The sequence below is a fragment of the Erythrolamprus reginae genome, chromosome 2, assembly GCF_031021105.1.
Source record: "Erythrolamprus reginae isolate rEryReg1 chromosome 2, rEryReg1.hap1, whole genome shotgun sequence".
NCBI lineage: Eukaryota > Metazoa > Chordata > Lepidosauria > Squamata > Dipsadidae > Erythrolamprus > Erythrolamprus reginae.
The window spans coordinates 205,564,879-205,585,966 of record NC_091951.1 but is presented as its reverse complement, the minus strand read 5'-3'; the positions used below and the strand labels follow the sequence as shown (position 1 = coordinate 205,585,966).

At 43.6% G+C, this 21,088-nt stretch overlaps 2 protein-coding genes across 5 annotated transcripts in view; one reads left to right on the top strand and one right to left on the bottom strand.

The window, feature by feature from the left end:
• G6PD (glucose-6-phosphate dehydrogenase) overlaps positions 1-20,630 on the top strand; it is a 25,428-nt gene extending 4,798 nt beyond the window's left edge. For all 4 annotated transcript variants that reach the window (XM_070741444.1, XM_070741447.1, XM_070741445.1 and 1 more), the window contains 11 exons: positions 6,647-6,684; positions 6,769-6,877; positions 7,112-7,329; positions 8,245-8,403; positions 8,726-8,851; positions 13,055-13,148; positions 14,910-15,096; positions 16,028-16,263; positions 17,577-17,653; positions 18,478-18,570; positions 20,061-20,630. In XM_070741444.1, coding sequence (XP_070597545.1) covers positions 6,647-6,684; positions 6,769-6,877; positions 7,112-7,329; positions 8,245-8,403; positions 8,726-8,851; positions 13,055-13,148; positions 14,910-15,096; positions 16,028-16,263; positions 17,577-17,653; positions 18,478-18,570; positions 20,061-20,151 — 1,428 coding nt within the window. In that variant the 3' untranslated portion in view covers positions 20,152-20,630. The remainder of the gene's footprint in view (positions 1-6,646; positions 6,685-6,768; positions 6,878-7,111; positions 7,330-8,244; positions 8,404-8,725; positions 8,852-13,054; positions 13,149-14,909; positions 15,097-16,027; positions 16,264-17,576; positions 17,654-18,477; positions 18,571-20,060) is intronic.
• The window catches only part of LOC139161821 (ceramide kinase-like), a 36,370-nt gene continuing 35,105 nt past the window's right edge, over positions 19,824-21,088 (bottom strand). Inside the window, 1 exon segment of the mRNA XM_070741443.1 lies at positions 19,824-21,088. Coding sequence (XP_070597544.1) covers positions 21,025-21,088 — 64 coding nt within the window. The 3' untranslated portion in view covers positions 19,824-21,024.

Sequence of the window (21,088 nt, the reverse complement as noted above, 5' to 3'; positions counted from 1 at the left end):
TGCTGTAGAATCTGCTCTTGGCTGTTTTCATGTGCAAATTGCATGCACAACCATTTTGCAGCTGCTTTAACCTTTCAAAATAAGAGGATTCATGCCTGTATAGCAAAGTAGCTTTAAAAAAATATTTAGTATAGCCTGAAGAGCCGCTATGCAATGAGTATAGCTGCTATGCGCTATACTTGGCCTTGACAGGTAGACCAAACAATAAACAACCAAATGAGCTAAATTCTACTTTATTGTAAGGCTATATTAATGGAACCTTGCAATCTGCTAGTACAAATCTCCTGTTTTCTCTTTTGCAACCTGTTAAGTTAGGGAGGATCTTTCCTGGGTCTTTGCTTCCAGCTTTTATCTGATTGTTCCCTAGACAGCATGTCTTTCCCTGGTCTCTCGAGGTCATTCCCACATTTCTTCACATCACAAATCTATTTTATGTCAGCTCCTAACAGACATTAAGACCAGCCAGAAATTAAGGTCTGTTCAAGCATCCATATTTGAGTGAAGACACACTGTCGGTGAGACTCAGTCCTTGAACACAGAATCACCTGAATGTCAGGGCAATTTCCAGAGTTTGTTTTCTCTTTAGTGGTATTTATGAGTTAAAGAACTAAAAGCTCACAAATTCTCTTGGATAAAAGGCACTAAGCCCTCTTTGGATTCCCTCTAGAATAGATTGTAAAGAGAGATATAAGTGCAGCCTAGCAGTTATTGTGAGTTAAAATCTCAGCGATTGAAGATACCTGTTCAGTTATGTTCATCCTGGCATTGTAATCTTCAGACTTTTGATAAGAACCAGTCTGGTTTACTGGTGAGCTGGAAAATGGGAAGCTCAGTTCTAACATTTTCTTAGCCCAGTGGGTTACTTCGAGTCTGCCTCTTAGCCCAAACCACCCTGGCATAGCTGTTATTTGGGGGAAATAGCATTCTATAAATTGCTTTGAATTATACAAAAGTAAATATGGGATAAAAGTCACAATCACTGCTGCCATTTTGCTGTTTGCCACTTCAGTTAGCGGTATCACACAAGCCACACTCCATATTTTATAGATATCAGAGCTGCTTCCAAAATAATGTGACAATATTTCAAATCCAAAACTGGTTTTAAGGGACAAAATGGTTTTCTAAGCAACTCATTTGTCCTTAACCCTAACCATTATTTCCATTAGATTTCTATATCAGTGACTGCATGATCTCTGTAGATGCCATACACTAAATAAATAACCATTCTCCCCTACAGAAAACCCCAAAGGTGGCAAGATATTTTAATATCAGTGCATGTCATGAAAATGCAAGAGAAATAAACACCAAGTAAAATATGCAATTAGTTTGCAAAATCACTGATGAAAATTGACACCAACCCTTTAGTTAACATTTAAGCTGATTAATGGCAGTTAAGCCTTTTAAAGTGTTCAGCTTTAGTATCCATCTGCTGAACTCAAGGACTACACAATAACTCCTTAGGGAGAAGGGCAATGATTGGCTAGAGTTATGAAAGAAATTAGATCACCTCATCTACTGGTGAAAAATGACCTAGAGAGAGAGCTGTATTTGAACTCCATCCAGCTGTAACCCTCATGTGTCCCAGATGTTTCGCATCTTTTTGACTTGGGTCAAAGCGGAATAGTTGATAAATCAATGCAGTAGATAAAGAGCTTCCAAAAATCTGGGAGCTTCTAAGGGTCAAGGCATCTTCAGCAAGAGCAGTAAAGCAGGGCTGCAGTTTGTCAGGAAGGCAAAAGGGAAGTGAAAAGGATCAGGGATATGAGAGGAGATGAAGAAAGGCTTGTGGTCTACAGCAAAGAACAGGGTGCGTGGACAAATGATATAAATATGCGTATTTATGAGACACCCAATATAAAATGGGGTAGAGATTTTTGATGAGGCAATTACACCCTATGGCTGAAAGTGTGTGTGGAAGAGAAGAATATAAATGGCAAGCCTGTCAACAGATTCAGACATGAACAAATGTTATCAAAAATCAGATTTGTCATCATTGATTCCCCTTGAAATGCCTAAATTCTTGTAGATATAACATCTATAAATTATCCTCCAGGGAGAATTTCTTCTATTTAAAGAAATACTCCCCAGAGGAATAACTCATAAATATTATGTCCACAAGAATTCAGGTATTCCAAGGGGAATTTATATTGACAAATTCATTCAGTCTTGATTATTCTACACATTCAGTTATTTCTTAGCACAAATACAGCCATTCTGGTAGTAAACATACATATTATAGTATTGAAATAAGTGTCACACATTTAAAGCACAAAACTGATTTACTGTATTTTTCGGAGTAAAAGACAGATTGGAGTATAGGATGGGCCTTAGTTTTTGGGGAGGAAATGGGGAGGGGGGAATCTGCCTACCAGGTATTCATCTGTTAGCATCCTTACTCTGGTCAGCTTCAGCACATTATTTTATCTCCTGGTTAGGTCTTTAAAAAAATCTTATTTGGAGAGAGTAACAGTGACAGAGTCTGCAAGCCAGTAAGAGCTGAGAACATTGTTAGAATATCATCAGGGCTGGAAAGAAACTTATTCAGAGCAAGTAGAGCAATTTTAAAAAAAATCTTGCAAATACTTAGGGCTGGAAAAACATTCTTCAGAGAGAGTAGCAGTGAAAGTGCTTGTAAGCCGGTGAGAGCTGGGAAAATTGTTAGCACCTAGTTAGGGCTGAAAAATAGACTTTGAAAAAAGTTACATTCAGAGTATAAAACGCACCCAAATTTTCAGCCTATTTTAGAGAGGATAAGGGTGCGTCTTATACTCTGAAAAATGCGGGTATTTACATTCATAGTTTAAAGAAACTCTCAAAATTAGTTAATATTTAGGCTGTTTCTGCAATAATTACAGAGACAACATTTCAATCTCCTTGGAAGACTAAGTGGAGCATTTTAAATAAAGATGCACAGTAATTTAGAACTGAAGTAAACAAAGGTGCTTGACCTTGCATCCTGCACCTGTTGCTATCTTATACAAGTTGTGTCCTTTCATGTGTTCACCTGACTGAGTAATCCTAGAAAAATATATGTTTGAGTTAAGCTAGTGACAGCACATCCTCCCTTGCTCCAAAGCCACTTCTCACTCTATCTTAATCTCTCCTTACCTCAAACACCTGTTTTTTGAGCACAACTACCTATGAAACCAGGAAAAAACATGGCTGCTTTAAGGAGGCACCAGGAGGTGGGGAATGCACGCCCATACTTACCTCAAAGCACATTGCATGCCTAATTTTACACTAGACTTTTAGAAACCACAAGAGAGTCAGGCAGAGTGATTTATGCCAAACGCCAAAAGGTATAGTGTAAACCTTAGATGGCTTAAATTTGGGGGGGGGAACCACTAGCTTATGCAATTTCTAATATTTCTGGAAATGTAATTTAATGCTGGGCTCCATCTTAGGCCAGCTTTGTTTTTGAGATATCGGGTTTCTGTCAATCTGAGGCTATGTTGCTACTTGGGGAAGTAAAGATATAGTGGAAATATCCTGTGCCAGCTCTGCCTTCTTTTTCTTGTAATACCTGTTCTTTGTTTAACTAACAAGGCGGATTCCTACATTCTTATTCCTACATTCCTATTTTCCTTAATTCTCCTCCATGAAAAATCATAGCTCTTCACTTTTTTTTGGTTAAGTCTGGTCGTATACACACCCATTACTGCATTATTTCCTTTTATTTAAATTGTTGTTTTGGGCTAGTAATCCAAAACTCTCCTAAAATGCCTGATTCTAATAATTTGAGCCCTAATTATATTTCTGCCTGAAATTTCTACTTGCATCCTGTTTTCTATTATGACATGGTACAACACAAATAAAACTGGTATTAGTGGACTATGTGACACTATGTTCTACCCTGTTGGGAAGAATTACTAATTCCCACTATCCCTTTACAATAAATAGTAAGAAGAATGGTATTTAAAGATCATAAATAAACCATAAACATTGTGTATTTAATATTTTAAACAGAACTCTAACTTATTCATATAACGATTTTAATTCTATACAAAATAATCTAGAACCAATATTGTACTGTCAGTTTTATGCTCCACATTTTTAAACTTTGTATGAGGAATAAATGGTAGCAATTCACTCCAGAATAATCTCTGCAATCTAGGTCTTATTACAGTAGTGGGTGATAATATAAATGCAAGACTAACACAGAACCCGTGGAGTTCCTCTTCTGCCTGGACTCCTCAGATAGATACTCACCACAAAATATTTTAGTGGCTTCATTTCTTGTAAGAGCAATCCTCCATTTTTTCTACTCTGCTAATCCCCAAGCAATTGTGTAATATATATTGAAACATCCCACTGGTAAATTTTCATAATATGAAGAATTTCATAATGCAAAAGAAATATATACCCTTTCCCAACCCAACGGCTTAGGTTTTTAGAATAGAGTAATAGAAAGAATATAAATTACAGAGGATAGACATGACAGGCCTTAGATGAATGTAACCAAATCCATGTGCCCTTGCTCAGGCTGTATTCTAGTTGAGGGATGGGGATTAAAGGGGTAATCCAAGAGCTTTGCAGAAAAAGGTGGACTTCCAGAAACCAGACAGACAACACCCACGTTTCTACAACACTCCATGGCCTGCAATGGCTGCCGATCAGTTTCCGGTCACAATTCAAAGTGTTGGTAATGACCTTTAAAGCCCTACATGGCATTGGACCAGAACACCTCCGGAACCACCTTCTACCGCACGAATCCCAGCGGCTGATAAAGTACCACAGAGTTGGCCTTCTCCGGGTCCTGTCGACCAAACAATGTCATTTGGCGGGCCCCAGGGGAAGAGCCTTCTCTGTGGCTGCCCCAGCCCTCTGGAATCAACTCCCCCCTGGAGATTAGAACGGCTCCCACCCTCGTCTTTCGCAAATTACTCAAGACCCACTTATATCGCCAGGCATGGGGAAACTGAGACACCTCCCCGAGGCTTTTATATTTTAGGTTTGGTATGTATGTGTTGTATGGTTTTAATTGCTGGGGTTTTATATATTTTTTTTCTTTTAATATTAGATTTGTTTCACTGTTATATTGTCTTTTATTATTGTTGTGAGCCACCCCGAGTCTTCGGAGAGGGGCGGCATACAAATCTAATAAATAATAATATTATTATTATTATTATTATTATTATTATTATTATTATTCCTCTTGTTGACAATAATTGGGGCACCAGCACAGACCTAGTAAGGTCCTTTGCATGTTCAGAACTGTTGCCTCTCCCCCAAACCGGGTGGCAATGGCGAGATCCTACCTTCGATCCACCTTTGAACTGGCCTTAGGTGCCCTAGTTAGCACTGACACAATAGAGGCTTTCTTCCGCCTCTGGCTTTATTCACTAGCATTTCTATGTTCTGCTACTTAGCAGTCTGGCAGCCAGTTGACAGCTGAGAGTGTGATGGAGCTGCTGGGCTAAGAGGCCATAGCGTGGGTGGCTGCATGCTGAGAAGTCATGACTTGGCATCTTTGCAGCCAGCATCAATGGCCACCAACCAATGTGCTTGCCATCCAGTGAGTCAGTAAGGCAAGTGCCAGGGCCCTTTGGAGCAGTGTGGCAGTGCCAGGCGCAACACGGGAATAAAAGGCTTGTGTTAGGGAGGTGCAGTACAATGAAGAGCAGGCTCTTCTCCAGCTCCAGGATGCCGCAGCATTTCGGTCTTGTGGGCACAAAGTAGAGCATGGAATTAAGTCAGTACAGTGGTAGCTCTACTTAAGGACTTAATTCGTTCCGTGAACAGGTTCTTAGGTAGAAACGTTTGTAAGTAGAAGCAATTTTTCCCATGTAAAAGCACATAATGCGTGTAAACCCATTAGGAAAGAAATAAAAGCTTGTAATTTGGGTGGGAGGAGGAGGAGGAAGAAGAGGAGGAGGAAGACAGTCGCTGCCCAGAGCGAAGGGATCGTTTCTTTTCCCTGGGCGCTGGCAGAGGTTTATTCCCTCTCCATGCGCCCAGAGAAAGGAAAATGCTTAGTTCGCTCTGGACTGCCAAAGCCTCCTTAAGCGCCACCAAAAGGCTCCTCTGGCAGCCCAGAAAAGCCCGAGGTGGCCGGGATTAAGGGGGGAATGGCAGGAAACTGCCCGGGCCTTTGTGCCGCTCTCAAATTTCCTGGGAAATTTTTCTGGGCTCGTATTTTTAAGTAGAAAATGGTTCTTAAGTAGAGGCAAAAAGATCTTGAACACCTGGTTCTTATCTAGAAAAGTTCTTAAGTAGAGGCGTTCTTAGTAGAGATATCACTGTATTTTGGATGCAAGCATTTCTCTCTCTCAAATATCCCCAAAAGTCTGGATTGCAAAGGAGTCTTTGGAAAACAAATGGCTTTACAGAAGGAGAAAATGTGGAAAAGGGAGTAATGATTCCTGTTTTGTACTCCACTTCAATACACTAATTGCTGACTGGTTGCCATCAAAAGGAGTTGATATGGACATACAACGTACTTATTCTCAGTGTGTGTATGATAGGATGCTATGAGTCCTGAGATTGAAACACACAGATTTTTCTGTTTTTTCTTGTCTCTGTGATCTCCAAGGACTGAGTCCAGGGTGAGAGTAGGGGTTCACTCTTAGCCACTTGTTTTCCAATCTCAGAGTCACATGTGTTCAAAAATCAACCCATGGCCTTTTCCTCTGTCTTCTATCTACAGGGAGACCTAGCCAAGAAGAAGATCTACCCAACTATCTGGTAGGTTCATTTTGCTGCTCAGGAAGATTCCTTATGCTTTTTGTACCTGGCTTGATTTCATGACTAGCTTGGTTTCCTGCACAGGTGGTTATATCGTGACGGGCTGCTTCCCGATGACACGTATGTGGTGGGTTATGCCCGATCCCAGCTCACAGTTGCCGATATCCGCAAACAGAGTCACCCGTATCTCAAGGTGAGGTCTGCCTCTCTAAACAGCTCTGGCCTTCCTGGGACAATCAGCATTTGCTGCAATGATGCTAAGAGCCAGAACTAGATCCACTCTGCCAGATGAGCACCGACAGACAGCTGCTGCCCTAGGCAGTGGTAGGGGAGAAAGACATCAACAGGAGAGAAGAAAAGAATTATACGTATTACTCGTTTATTTTTATTTTTATTGCAGGATAACCAATCTTGATCTTGTTTTTAGGCCAGCCCAGGGGAAGAAAAAAAACTGGATGAATTTTTTGCTCGCAATTCGTACATCTCAGGCAAATATGACGACCAGGCCTCTTTTGAAAAGCTAAATGCCCACCTGAACGCCCTTCACAATGGAGAGAAGGCAAACCGTCTCTTCTACCTGGCTCTCCCCCCCAGTGTCTACAAGGAAGTCACCACGCACATCCAGAGGACCTGCATGAGCTCCATGTAAGTTTTGGAGCCTGTTTTTACTTGCTGAGGGATAACAGAAAGCAGGGAATCTATAAAGAAAAGCGAGCTGTCAGAGGAGGCTGCACTTGACAGGAGGAGTTGACTCCAAACCAGTAGTGGGCAGCCAAAATGTTTACTGACGCACAGTGGGTGTGGCTTATTTTGTGGGTATGGCTTAATGGCCATGTGACTGGGGAGGGTGGCTTGTTGGCCATGTGATCAGGTGGGAGTGGCTTGAACGATCATCATTGTTCAAGTGAACTGTTAAGCCCTCGACTTACAACCTCACTAGTGTCGCTCACTGGGGTGATAATTTGCTTCACGTTTCCTGCGCTCTCCTTCCTGGGTCGCCCCCCACCTCAGGCTGGGTAGCTAGGTGAACGGGTGCTACCAGAAGCATAAATGCTGTCAGCGCCGCTTCCACCCACGCCTTCTGCTTGCACCTCAGGTGGCCGCGTGAGGCTGGAGGGGAGCCGAGCAGGAGAGAGGGAAGCTTGTCCAAGGCCAGGAAGGAGGAAAGAGGAAAAAAGCAAGGAGTGCAGACGCAGCAGCAGCAGTAGGGGGAAAAAAGAGAGCCGGGCTGAGACCAGTAATCCAGGAAATGACAGCTGCCGATCAGCTGGAGTTGCACACGCATCTTCATTTCCGCCGGTGGAACTGCAAAAAGTACAAGCAGTATCTGAGGACCTTGAGTGCCCTGCAGAGCACTTTAAGACCTGCAAGGCTATTTGAAACAGAAAGTGCTAACATGATAGCATCATATACATATTCAGAGAAGGCTTCTTGGTCTTCAGAGCTTTTCAGTAATGCCTGAAGCAGGATGTGGATGGCATTTCTTTGGTGCAGCCTACCTTGGCTTTATTCACCTGGTTCACAGACTAACTCTGTCCTCTTTCTGTCCCAAATCTCAAGTGGCTGGAATCGGCTGATTGTGGAAAAGCCCTTTGGCAAGGACCTGGATAGCTCCAATGATCTGTCCAATCACATGTCGGCACTGTTTAGAGAGGACCAGATCTATCGCATTGACCACTACCTCGGCAAGGAGATGGTGCAGAACCTAATGGTGCTCAGGTAAGGTAAAAAACAAAACAAAACTGGGAGTAGTGAAGATAGGTGACGAAGTGGATCTATGCAGATAAGCAGCTACCCAACTCAGATTTACCTTCACTTGTTTAACCCTGAACCAAACGTCTTAAAACTTGACTCTGGTTGTGTGGAAGCTTTCAATAACCTTAATATCAGCAAGGCATCACTTTTATAGGGTGTGGACAAGAGCATTGTTGGGTGGAGAGCGCCCAGCCTGTAAAATTAAGAGGCCCTGTGGTTTCATTGTCTGAGATACCTTTATTTTGCAGCTGCTGCTGACTCAGATCATCTTTGGTTGCCTTTATAGATTTGGAAACCGGATATTTGGCCCCATCTGGAACCGGGACAACGTGGCCTGTGTCATTCTGACTTTCAAGGAGCCATTTGGCACAGAGGGCCGGGGAGGCTACTTTGATGAGTTTGGCATTATTCGGTATGTTTCGGGGCTGAGACACAGCAAAATATCTCCAGGACCGCCTTCTGCCACACGAATCCCAGCGACCAGTTAGGTCCCATAGAGTTGGCCTTCTCCAGGTCCCGTCAACTAAGCAATGTTGTCTGGCAGGACCCAGGGGAAGAGCCTTCTCTGTGACGGCCCCAACCCTCTGGAACCAGCTCCCCCCGTAGATTAGGATTGCCCCCACCCTCCTTGCTTTTCATAAACTCCTTAAAACCCACCTCTGCCATCAGGCATGGGGGAATTGAGATGTCTCCCCCTGGCCTTTATATTTTATGTATGGTATATTTGTGTGAATGTCTTGTTTTTAAATAAGGGGTTTTTAGATATTTTTAAATATTAGATTTGTTATTAGATTTGTCATTGTACATTGTTTTTATTATTGCTGTGAGCCGCCCCGAGTCTACGGAGAGGGGCGGCATACAAATCTAATAAATAATAATAATAATAATAATAAAATGTGTTGGTAAGAGCAGATTTCTTGATATTTTACAAGGACCAGTTTTGTTTATTATATTATACTAGTGTATGCATTAGTAAGCCAATTATAATAAGTATAATATTAAAATATATTATACTTATTATAGTCATTGGCTTACTAATGCATATACTAGTATAATTTTATTTTTTTTTATTTTTTGTTTCAGATTGTTTAAAAAAGTATTTTTTTTTGTTTCTATTATTTTCTTTGAGTTTAACATTTGTCTTATTAATTGTGCAGGTTAAAACCCTTTTTTCAAAAAAAAAAAGCATCTGCTGGAGCAGAGATTGGAGAGGTGTGGTGCGATGCTCTCTTTGGATTAACGGGCATATTTTGGCAAACCAGTGTAAACGACTCACACAATATTTGGATTCAAGAACAACCTTTTCTTTCAACAGCAGAAAGGCAATCTAAAACACACCATTGTAGTCCGTAGAGGGACTTAACAATTGTTCATTTAGTGATCGTTCAAATTCACAATGGCACTGAAAAATGTGACTGATGACCATTTTTCACATTTCCGACCAACTTTCAGATGCTTAGCAACTGATCTATATTTATGATGGTTGCAGTGCCCTGGAATCATGTGATCACTTTTTGCGAACTTCTAATGGGAAAGCCAGATTCAATGGACAATCATGTTATTAACAACTGCAGTGATTTTAACTGTGGGAAGAAAGATTATAAAATAAGGGCAAAACTCACTTGAATGTCTCACTTAGCCACATAAATTTATTATTAAATTTATTTATTTATTTATTTATTAAATTTGTATGCCGCCCCTCTCCGTAGACTCGGGGCGCAATTGTGGTTGTAAGTTAAGAATTATCTGGACCTGGGAAGAAAAAAATCCTTCGCATAGAAAATTAACACAATCTAAATTTCTCTTTAACATGCTAGTTTTCAAACAACAGGATAACAGAGAAAAATGGGTCACTTGATGGGAAAACATCAGTAAAAGGGAAGGAGAACAGTGGCAGGAGAGATCCTTGATAACTTTCTCAGCTCCCCAAAATCCCGTCCTTTATTTTTCACTTTTAGAAATTAGCTGAAAAAAATGGGAAATTGAAAAACAATTATGGAGGATGCTTCTCCTACAAACAATTATGGTGGGGCGTAATTTACCCAAACTCATACTAATTAGTCATTGCTTAGGTCAACAAGGATTATGCCAGGTGTTGGAGTTCCAATGTTGGATCCACACTGGTGACAAGTGGCCTACACAACAGGGCTGTTAGTGAGCAACCAGGGTCAGCAGCTGCAGGACTAGCAAAAGAAAAGCTCTTTACCCAAGTTTCTTTGCATCTGAGTAGACATGCAGTAGCTAACGTGCAAATATGATAGCTGGGAATTCAAATTGCAGAGCTACATTACAATCCATTGGGGGATATGTGGAGTTTCCAGGAATATTTAATAAATCTGTACCTAGTGATAACCTTCTTCAAAACATCGTCCACAATTGTCCATTTTTCAGTTGTCTCCTTTTTTCAGCTAATTTCCAAAAGTGAAAAATAAAGGGAGGTGGTTTTGGCTGGCTATGAAAGCTTACCAAGCATTTCCTCTGTAATGGCCCCTACTTTCCTTTTAAAATCAGTTTTTACCCTTTTTTTCCTCTGCTACCATATAGTTTGAAAACTAGCATGTTAAAGAGAAAGCTAGGTTTATCATTTTACGTGGAGGATCCTTTCTTCTCCTGTATAGAAGCATTGCCCTATCCTCTACAGCAGTGATTTTCAACCTTTTTTGAGCCGCGGCACATTTTTTACATTTACAAAATCCTGGGGCACACCACCAACCAAAATGACACAAATTAAATAAATAAATACATACATACATACATACATACATACATACATACATACATACATACATAACCCCCTCGTATATACAATCCCATGTAACATCCCCTTATAAATACAGTCAATCATCAATCATCCCTACTCAAATTTATATCTCATTTCTGGGTACTTCTCCTGTCTTTCCCCCTTTTCTCTCTCATGTTTGTCATTTCTCTTTCTTCCTCCCTTTTTCCCTCATTCCTTTTCCCTCTCACTTCTCTTTTTCCATCCCTGTCTCTCCCCCCCCCTTATGTGTGTGTGTGTATACACACTGGAACCATTTCCAAAACCAGTTGAGGGCTGGGGTTTTTTCTCTTTTATTCTTTTCAAAAAGAGGTGTGGGCTGGGGGGCATTTCTTATTATTTGGGTGCTTTTTACCATATGCTTCAAGAATCACCCCTCTCTCTCTCTTTTGTTTCTCCTCTCATTCTCTGCCTCAATCATTTCTCCTTTTTTCTCCCCTTTTTGTTCTCATTTCTCTCTCTCCTTTCCTCTCCCTGTCTCTCTTGCTTTCTCTCTCTCTTGCTATCTCTTTTTCTCTTATTTTTTTTCTCTCTCTCTCTCTTGTTCTCTTATTTTCTTTCTCTCTCTCTTGTTCTTTCTCTCTCTCTCTTTCTCTCTCCCTCCCTCTTTCTCTCTTTTTCTCACTTTCTCTCTTGTTTTCTCTCTCTCTTGCTTTCTCTCTCTTGTTTTCTTTCTCACACTCTTTCTCTCTCTTGTTCTCTCTCTTGCTATTTCTTTCTCTCCCCCCTTTCTCTCTCTCTCTTTCTCACTTTCTCTCTATCTTGCTGTCTGTTGCTGTCACTCACTCTCGTTCTCTCTCCGTTCTTCTCAGCGGAGGCCAGCGAAGGTGATATTCAATGTCGGGAGCGCGCGGGCGGTTGCGCGTGCTCCCTACCCCCCTGCTAGCCGCTCGGAATATTCAAAATAAGAAAAGCCTTCACCGGCGAAGGTTTTTCTTATTTTGAATATTCTGAGTGGCTAGCAGGGGGGTAGGGAGCGCGCGCAACCGCCCGCGCGCTCCCGACATTGAATATTACCTTCGCTGGCCTCCGCTGAGAACAGAGAGAATTAGAGTTGGGCCATTTTTTGTCTCCTGCGTTCCAGGTGCGGGAGGAGCCACGCCGAAAGGCAGGAGACAGCGGAGGAGGAGAGGGGGCGGGCGGGGGGCAGCGCCGAAAGGCCGAGGGGGCCGGAGGCACCGTGGGGAGGCAGGGGCGGCCGCGGCTCCCTTCCCTTCTGCTGCCGGCGCCTCCCTGCCCCCCCCCCCCCCCGCGGGCTGGCAGGGAGATGAGGAGCGCGCTTTCGGGGAAGCGACGGTGCTTTGGGGAAGCGACGAGAAGCCATGGGCGCGAGGGGGCCGACTTTCAAAGCAACCTTTGCCGGCCTCCCGTGGGAGGGTGCCAATAGCGGCGGCGGCGGGGCAATAGTGGGGGGGGGGGTGAACCGCCTCGCGGCACACCTGACCATGTCTCGCGGCACACTAGTGTGCCGCGGCACACCGGTTGAAAAACACTGCTCTACAGACTGCAATGGTATGTGCTCAAATTCCTTTCTGCTATTGAAGGAAACTGATAGTAGGGGATGAGATATAGAAGATTCTAACTGCAGATAGATTTGATTTAGAAAGATTAAAAACAAATGGTGAAAGGCAGCTTTGCTTGGTAAAAAATCTTGCGACCTGTGGATACCTTTAACAACATCAATCATCATGTCTATCCTAGGGACTCAATAGATGAATAAACATACCAGTCTGAACATCTGGCTGATTGTGTAGCAACTGTAATAGTAATAATAATAATAATACTGGGATGACTGTACATAGCTGTAATCAAAACATGTTCCTGCTACTTCTGTAGGGATGTTATGCAGAATCACCTTCTTCAGATGCTTTGTCTGGTAGCTATGGAGAAACCAACTTCTACCAACTCTGATGATGTCCGTGATGAAAAGGTAGGATCCTGGTTCTTCTGACTCAGTGCCTTTGGGCAAAACTGCATTTTATGGCTCAGGATATTGAGCCGCCTTAGATTTCCATCTGCTGACAATGCTTTCCTTTGCACCTCAATTTAGGTCTCAAGCTTCCTAGGCTTAATTGTTCCAAATTGTATTAATTACAAAACCAAACTTAATATAAAGCAGTGTGTTTACTTCAAGGATCACCTTTATTTGCAAGGATCCCACCTAGATCCCACAAGTATTAGATTTAAACAAACAAACAAACAAACAGGGATGGCTGCATCACGGTCCCTTGTATAGGTGCTCAGCTGACCAGAAAAAAAGGCAAGGGTTATATGGGCTTTATGGAATACCTCCACAAGAGGGAGCTATAGGAGATGGGAAGGAGCAACTTTGCTGGATCACCTTAAAGAAACTTGAATAGTTTCTATCTAACCATGTATGCCGTAACAGCCATTTTGTCAGAATACCTGCAACATGTTCTCAAAGTAGACATTGGTGAGTGGTCTAAAAAGTGGGGAGGGGGAGACTGCTGATAAATCTCTAAAATAAGAATGAATTACTCGGCACCTAGACTACATCTTCTAGCAGTGGTTCTCAACCTGGAGGTCGGGACCCTTTTGGGGGTCGAACGACTGTTTTGCAGAAGTTGCCAAAGACCATGGGAAAAGACAAATTTCTCATGGTGTTAGGAACAGAACCTTCTATTCTGGCGCCTTGGAACATATTTTTACAATCTGACCAATCAGGCGTTTACAGTGGGGATGTACCTATGACCTTCCTGCCAATCAGCTTAAAGCTCTGCTTGGAGAACTGGCGCTAGACTTATGGTTGGGGGTCATCACAACATGAGCAACTGTATTAAGGTGTCGTGGCATTAGAAAGGTTAAGCACCACTGAAAGCTTTTCCATCTCTTCTGAAATTGCCTCATAATGACTGGAACACCAATGCTGACCAGTTTTTTCTATTAAATTTATCTTCCCTTATATATTTCTTCTGTCATGATAAGTAGAGTTTTATCATTTTCACTTGGAGACTCTTTTTTTGAGCATGTACGATAACACATAAGCATACCTCTGTGCCAATTGGGAAGCCTGCATGCTGGTCACATGGAATTTCTGCTGCCAAGTTGACTATATTGTCTTGAAATGACTATACAGTGGTACCTCTATCTAAGAACACCTCTACTTACAAACTTTTCTAGATAAGAACCAGGTGTTCAATTTTTTTTTGCATCTTCTCAAGAACCATTTTCCACTTACAAACCTGAGCCTCCGAAACTGTAAGGGGAAAAGGCAGGGAGAAGCCTCCGGGGGGCCTCTCTAGGAATCTCTTGGCAGGAAACAGGGCCGGAAAAGGCAGGGAGAAGCCTCCGGGGGGCCTCTCTAGGAATCTCCTGGGAGGAAACAGGGCCGGAAAAGGCAGGGAGAAGCCTCCGGGGGGCCTCTCTCGGAATCTCCTGGGAGGAAACAGTGCTGGAAAAGATGGGGAGAAGCCTATATGGGGCCTCTCTAGGAATCTCCTGGGAGGAAAGAGGGCCTCCACCCTGCCTGTGGTTTCCCCAATAGCACGCGTTATTGGCTTTTACATTGATTCCTATGGGGAAAATTGCTTCTTGCAAACTTTTCTACTTAAGAACCTGGTCACAGAATGAATTAAGTTTGTAAGTAGAGGTACCGCTGTAGTTGCCTCAGTTCACTTCTGCTGATGTGTGCTCTTTAGACTCACCGTGGGGGTTTTTTCTTTTCTGTTAGGTGAAGGTTCTGAAGTGCATCAAAGAGGCGAAGAGTGAAAACGTGGTCCTTGGGCAGTACATAGCCGATCCCTCTGGGAAAGGAGAGGCTCAGAAGGGCTACCTTGATGACTCCACAGTTCCAGCTGGATCTACCACCCCTACCTTTGCTGCTGCTGTGCTGTATGTGGACAACGAAAGGTGGGATGGTGAGTATAACCCTACAGCCAAAAGTGGGCTGCTAAAGTGGAACAGTGACATGTGCTCACCCCTGTGGCCCTAGCGGAGTCCAGCGCAATTACGCCTCCTTCGCAGCCCACCTCTGCACATAGATGTCTCAACCAGATTTACTCCTCTATAAAATATAATGCATAAAATGCATACAGCAAAGGACCAGCCCAAGTAAAATATACAGTAATACCTCGTCTTATGACCTTAATTGGTTCCGGAAGTAGGTTCATAAGGCGAAAAGTTCGTAAGACGAAACATTGTTTCCCATAGGAAACAATGTAAAACCGATTAATGCATGCAAAGGGGGGGGGGGAAATCGCAAAATGGTGCTCCGCTGGGCGCCGCCGCCCGGCTGTCACCCTTTAAAACAGCCGGGGGGCTTCTCAGCATTCTCCCGAACCAGAAACGTGGCCTCCAGGAAGGACGTCTTCGTGACGTCAAAGCTCCGCCCGTGGAATTCCCTATTAGGATTCCCCACCTCCTTTCCAGCCTACAGATTGGCCGAAAACGCGGCTGCCAATCACAAAAACGGTGCTCCGCCGGGTGCTGCCGCCCGGCTGTAACCTTCTGAAACAGCCGGGCGCTTCTCAGTGGCCTCCAGAACCCGAACCCGAACTTCCAGGTTCGGCGTTCAAAACCCCGAGAAGCTCCCCGGCTGTTTCAGAAGGTGACAGCCGGGTGGCGGCGCCCAGCGGAGTGCCATTTTGCGATCTGCGTTGGGTTCGTAAGCCAAAAAAAGTTCGTAAGAAGAGGCAAAAAATTTCCGAACCCCGGGTTCATATCACGAGCGGTTCGTATCACGAGGGGTTCGTACACAAGGTACCACTGTACTTTGAACTGGGAGGGGGGGAGGTGTGTAGAGAGTAAATGTCCTTGCATTTCATTGCCTATTTAATACTCTCCTTGTAGGAGTCCCCTTTGTCTTGCGCTGTGGCAAGGCGCTGAACGAGCGCAAGGCGGAAGTACGGCTGCAGTTCCGGGAGGTACCAGGTGACATTTTCCAACAGCAGTGCAAACGCAATGAATTGGTGATCCGTGTGCAGCCCAACGAGGCTGTTTACACCAAGATGATGACCAAGAAACCAGGCATGTTCTTCAACCCAGAAGAATCTGAACTGGACCTCACTTATGGCAACCGCTACAAGGTACGTTTGTTTTAATCTGCCACTGAAAATGCAAACAACGTCATTTTGCATTTGTAGGTGTTCAAGGTGTCTGCTATAGACAGTATGTTAGCTCAGGGGTAGGCAAAGTTGGCTCTTCTATGACGTGTGGACTTCAACTCCCAGAATTCCTGAGCTAGCATGATTGGCTGAGGAATTCTGGGAGTTGAAGTCCACACACCATAGAAGAGCCAACTTTTTGCCTAACCATGTTAGCTGAATGTCCATGATTGTGCCTGTATAAAATGCTGAACTTGGCCGAATAAAGAATTCAACTACAGTAGCCAATTTATATATACAACGTGCTAGGTTTTATTAGCTGATATGGGGAAGAGAGGTGGGATGGAATTGTCAGAGTAGTGCATTTTATGAAGCCTCACCTGTTTTGGTTAAGTAACACCTCTGTGTAATGTTTGAACCCAGAAAACAGAGTATGTATAGTATGAACATGAGGAGTAAATGGCTGCATGGTTTGAATATCAGGAGAAATTATGTAGAGAGATAGGGAGGCAATGATTTAGTACTGTATAGCCCAAAGTCCCAATAGGTCTATAGTTGGTTTCTGTATTTTTTAGAAAGTGAAATTACTGCTGGCATATTTTCACACATACCTCTATTTAACACAGAGATAGGAATTTAGAACATCTTTAACATGAGCATATCATTTATTGTTTTTCAGCAGACAGATCAGGTTCCCAAATGCAATTACATTGATTTTGAATAGGCATAGGAAACCCATAGTAAATTGTGGTCACATGATATGAGACACTGCAAATGGCCATAAATGCAAGCCAATTGCCAAGCACAAAAAATGTGACCTGTTTGGGTTGGGGGGAGGCAGGCATGAGAATCTCAAATCTGGGTTGTAAGTAGCCCTGAGGGAATTCTGTTATAACTTCAACAGTTGCTAAGCAACTGATCATGAGGACTCCCTTTATGTGAATCCTGGCCCGTTGCTGTGACCCTTTCAGCCATGGAAGCCATCGCTTGACACTGTAACATTGGGTTTTAGGTGTCTTTATCATTGCCTTTTCATAATTAAGGGGTCCCATCTGCTTCTAAGTCAGAGGTCTTCAAACTTGGCCACTTTAAGACTTATGGACTTCAACTTCCAGCATTCTCCAGCCAGCATAGCTGGCTGGAGAATTCTGGGAGTTGAAGTCCACAAGTCTTAAAGTTGCCAAATTTGGGGACCCCTGTTCTAAATGCTTCATTTCTAAAGCTAATTGTTAGGAATAGACCATCTTATAGCATACAATGCTTAACATCTTTTTTCTCCCTGTTCTTTCCCACAGGATGTGAAACTCCCGGATGCTTATGAGCGCCTTATCTTGGATGTTTTCTGTAGCAGCCAGATGCACTTTGTGCGCAGGTGAGAGGGGGTGAAGGATCATCAGGGCAGAGTGTAGGAGAAAAACCAACTTTTCCAAGCCACTGATAGGTGTTTTCTTCCATGGGTTATGCACATCTCTGATTACGGCACAGTTCCTTTCAGTTTGAAATCTCTGAATTACAGTTACAGGTTGAAGACTCGAAACTCAAAACAGTGGTACCTCTACCTAAGAACGCCTCTACTTACAAACTTTTCTAGATAAAAACCAGGTGTTCAAGATTTTTTTTGCCTCTTCTCAAGAACTATTTTCCACTTACAAACCTGAACTTCCGAAACTGCAACTGGAAAAGGCAGGGAGAAGCCTCCGTGGGGCCTATCTAGGAATCTCCTGGGAAGAAACAGTGCCAGAAAAGGCGGGGAGAATCCTCCATGGAGCCTCTCTAGGAAACTCCTGGGAGGAAACAGGGCCTCCACCCTCCCTGTGGTTTCCCCAATCGCACACATTATTTGCCTTTACATTGATTCCTACGGGAAAAATTGCTTCTTCTTACAAACCTTTATACGAGTCTACGGAGAGGGGCGGCATACAAATCTAATAAATAATAATAATATTTAAGAATCTGGTCACGGAACAAATTAAGTTCGTAAGTAGAGGTACCACTGTACTTGTGTCTATTGTTTCCACATGTAGTCTTTGAACTGCATCATTATTAATCAGAAATGGGGTCGCTCTGTCATTCAAGCCTGAGGCACCATCCTAAGGTAATGAAGGCCCTACCTAGCCCTCTCTGGTAGCAAGTCTTTTCTAGCGTTCCTTTGGATTTCTACAACCCAGCCTAACTTTTTGCTGCCTTCTCCCTCAGTGACGAACTGCGAGAGGCCTGGCGTATATTCACTCCGCTGCTCCACAAAATTGAGGCAGAGAAGACAAAACCGACTCCCTATTGCTATGGCAGGTGAGGTTAAAAATCATTGCAGGGCCGGCTGTTGGGAGGGCAGCAATGCTACAGAGATTTCAGAGTGGCCTCAGCCCTTTGCATCTGATATGTTCATACGCAGCAATGCCACTCCTAGCCTTTTCTGGCTTCTAGAAACAATTTTGCTCTCCCCTCACAAGGCAGGGTTGTCTTTCAGCTGACATGCTGGCTTTGTTTTTGTTTTTGCAATGGACTTATTTTTCCCATGCCTCCAAATATCTAATACTATATCCCTGTGCCCTTTCTAAGGTACCAGACACTCCTCTCTGGAAATGATTACACTAGAGCACATTCACAGATCCTTGTCACATGACTGTTGTGAGTGGTCCACAACCAGGGCCGTTAGTGACAGATTCTGAGGAGGATGAACCGGGCCCGTCTTGGTACCCTAGGCCAGTGTTCTTGCCAGCTGAATCAGAGACTGAGAGTGAGGGAGAGCTGGAACCTGAGAAACCTCCAGAGACTGTAGAAACCCCAAGGATGGTAATGTCTGACTCAGAGGGGAAGGAGGACATAGAGGATCAGGAGCCCCTATTAGATACCTGTGTCAGAAGATTTAGAAGCAGACAAGAACAGCTTTATGGGAAAAGTTTTAGAAAGTAATTTATAGGAAAAAGCCTAGTCAGTCATAGCTCTAGGAAACAGTTGACCACGGCCAGTCTGTATATAAGGGAGGGTTTCTAAGGTAAAGAGGCGTGGTGTTGCAACGTTTGTCAGGGAGGAACATCCAGATCCGGAGTTCCAGAAATGCTGTGCTGAGAAACTGCCGTGGCTCCTTTAAAAGTTACGCAGAGTTGCTGATTAATGGGAATGAAAATAGATCTGGAGATCCCTGAGGTTATGTGAGTCATTTATGGACCTTATCCAAAAGAAAGGATGTGCTAATTGGCTGCCTCTTGGCTGATGGCTGTGCGTTATCTCTTGGCCAGTTCGAGTGGGGTCTCTGCCAACATGAACTGAAAAGTCTGCTTTTGTCTGTATAATGTATCTTTAGTTATATAAATAGTGCTTGAATTAAATCCTTGTTCATGGAGGCTTCTTGGTTCCGATCCAGTGGGCCCAAAGCAGAACAATGACAAAGTTTGGACCCATGTCTGGCTCACTGTTAGACTCAAACAATTTGACAGTATCAAACTGCCAGGACCGCTCCTCTGCATTCATGTTTTCTTGGATCCTGAGGGCACTCAAAGAGGTGGCCAGGGAGTGGAGAGATAAGATAGATTTAGGCCCGGTAAAATGAAAAAAATAGATTTTTAATGAGTTTCAGTCACTTCACAGAAATGAAACAGCACACCAGCCATTTCTGGATCATTAAAGAAACCATTACTATTTTTCTCAGCTTCCCAGGAGGTGAGAAGGGCGGCTGTACAGAATCGTAAACAGTCGTTTGTTGGAAGCCCATGAGTATATGTGGGGCCTGCTCATAGCTGTGTTTCTAGAAATATTGTTTTTTTTTTAAAATCTTCTAGCCGTGGCCCTGCCGAGGCTGATGAATTGATGAAGAGAGTTGGATTTCAGTACGAAGGCACCTACCGGTGGGTCAATCCTAACAAGCTCTGAGTCCTGCCGGCCTCTCCCTCTCAGAATGGCACCCAAAGCTCCTCTCCACGTCTCTCCAGAGAAACTGAGCCGGCCAGGCTGGGCAGTGGCCTGTGTCCTACCCAAAAGACTGTTAAACGTGCCCATCTCGTCTGAATGGGAGCAACCTGTTGAGCTTAAGGCATTTGTGCACTTCTCCAGCTGCAGTCAGACGTCTTCAGCGCGAACACCATCTTCCGCTACTGAGCTCTTGGTTGGCCCTGGTGTACACTCCGTCTCTATCCCATTCCAGTTTCTGCTGCTGAGCTTCTGGAGGCGTGGGAAAGCTGCAGAGGGTTTTTTGTTTGATTGTTCGCTCTCACACACACTCCATGCTCCTTCCTCATCTACGTATGCTGCTTTATTCGACTGCTTTTACTTGGAACTACTTCTTACATTCCTTCGGATTTTGTACATGATGCTGTTCTGTAAAATGGCAGTTATTACAAAAACTTCCCCCATTTTGTGTCTCTGGAATATGTGTGTGTCTGAGCTCGGCTTAATCTTCACCTGTCTGGGCAACTGAATCTCAATATTGCACAATTGCGGCTGGCCTGAAGGCTAAATAAATAAAATACAGGAGCAGGGGGCCTTGGACCGGTATAGCCAACCTAGCATCCATGCCCCTTGCAGCAGGGCGAGGCAGCAGCCTCAGTCAGGTAAGAGCGGGAGCACCACCTCCTTATGGAGGAAGCCATCTCTCTCTCAGGCTCAGCTTCTACCCGTGAACCTCTTAAGATTCCATTCCTAATTCATACTTATATTAGGAAGCGACTCTCTTTGAGGCTGTGGTCTGACGTTCTCAGCAGGAGCTTTGCCTTTCATCAGGTTGCCTTTCATCTGGCGGAAAAACCTCTAGGATATGCTTGGTTGCTGTTCAATTCCACGAGCAAAGAGATGGATGAGACTCCCATGTACT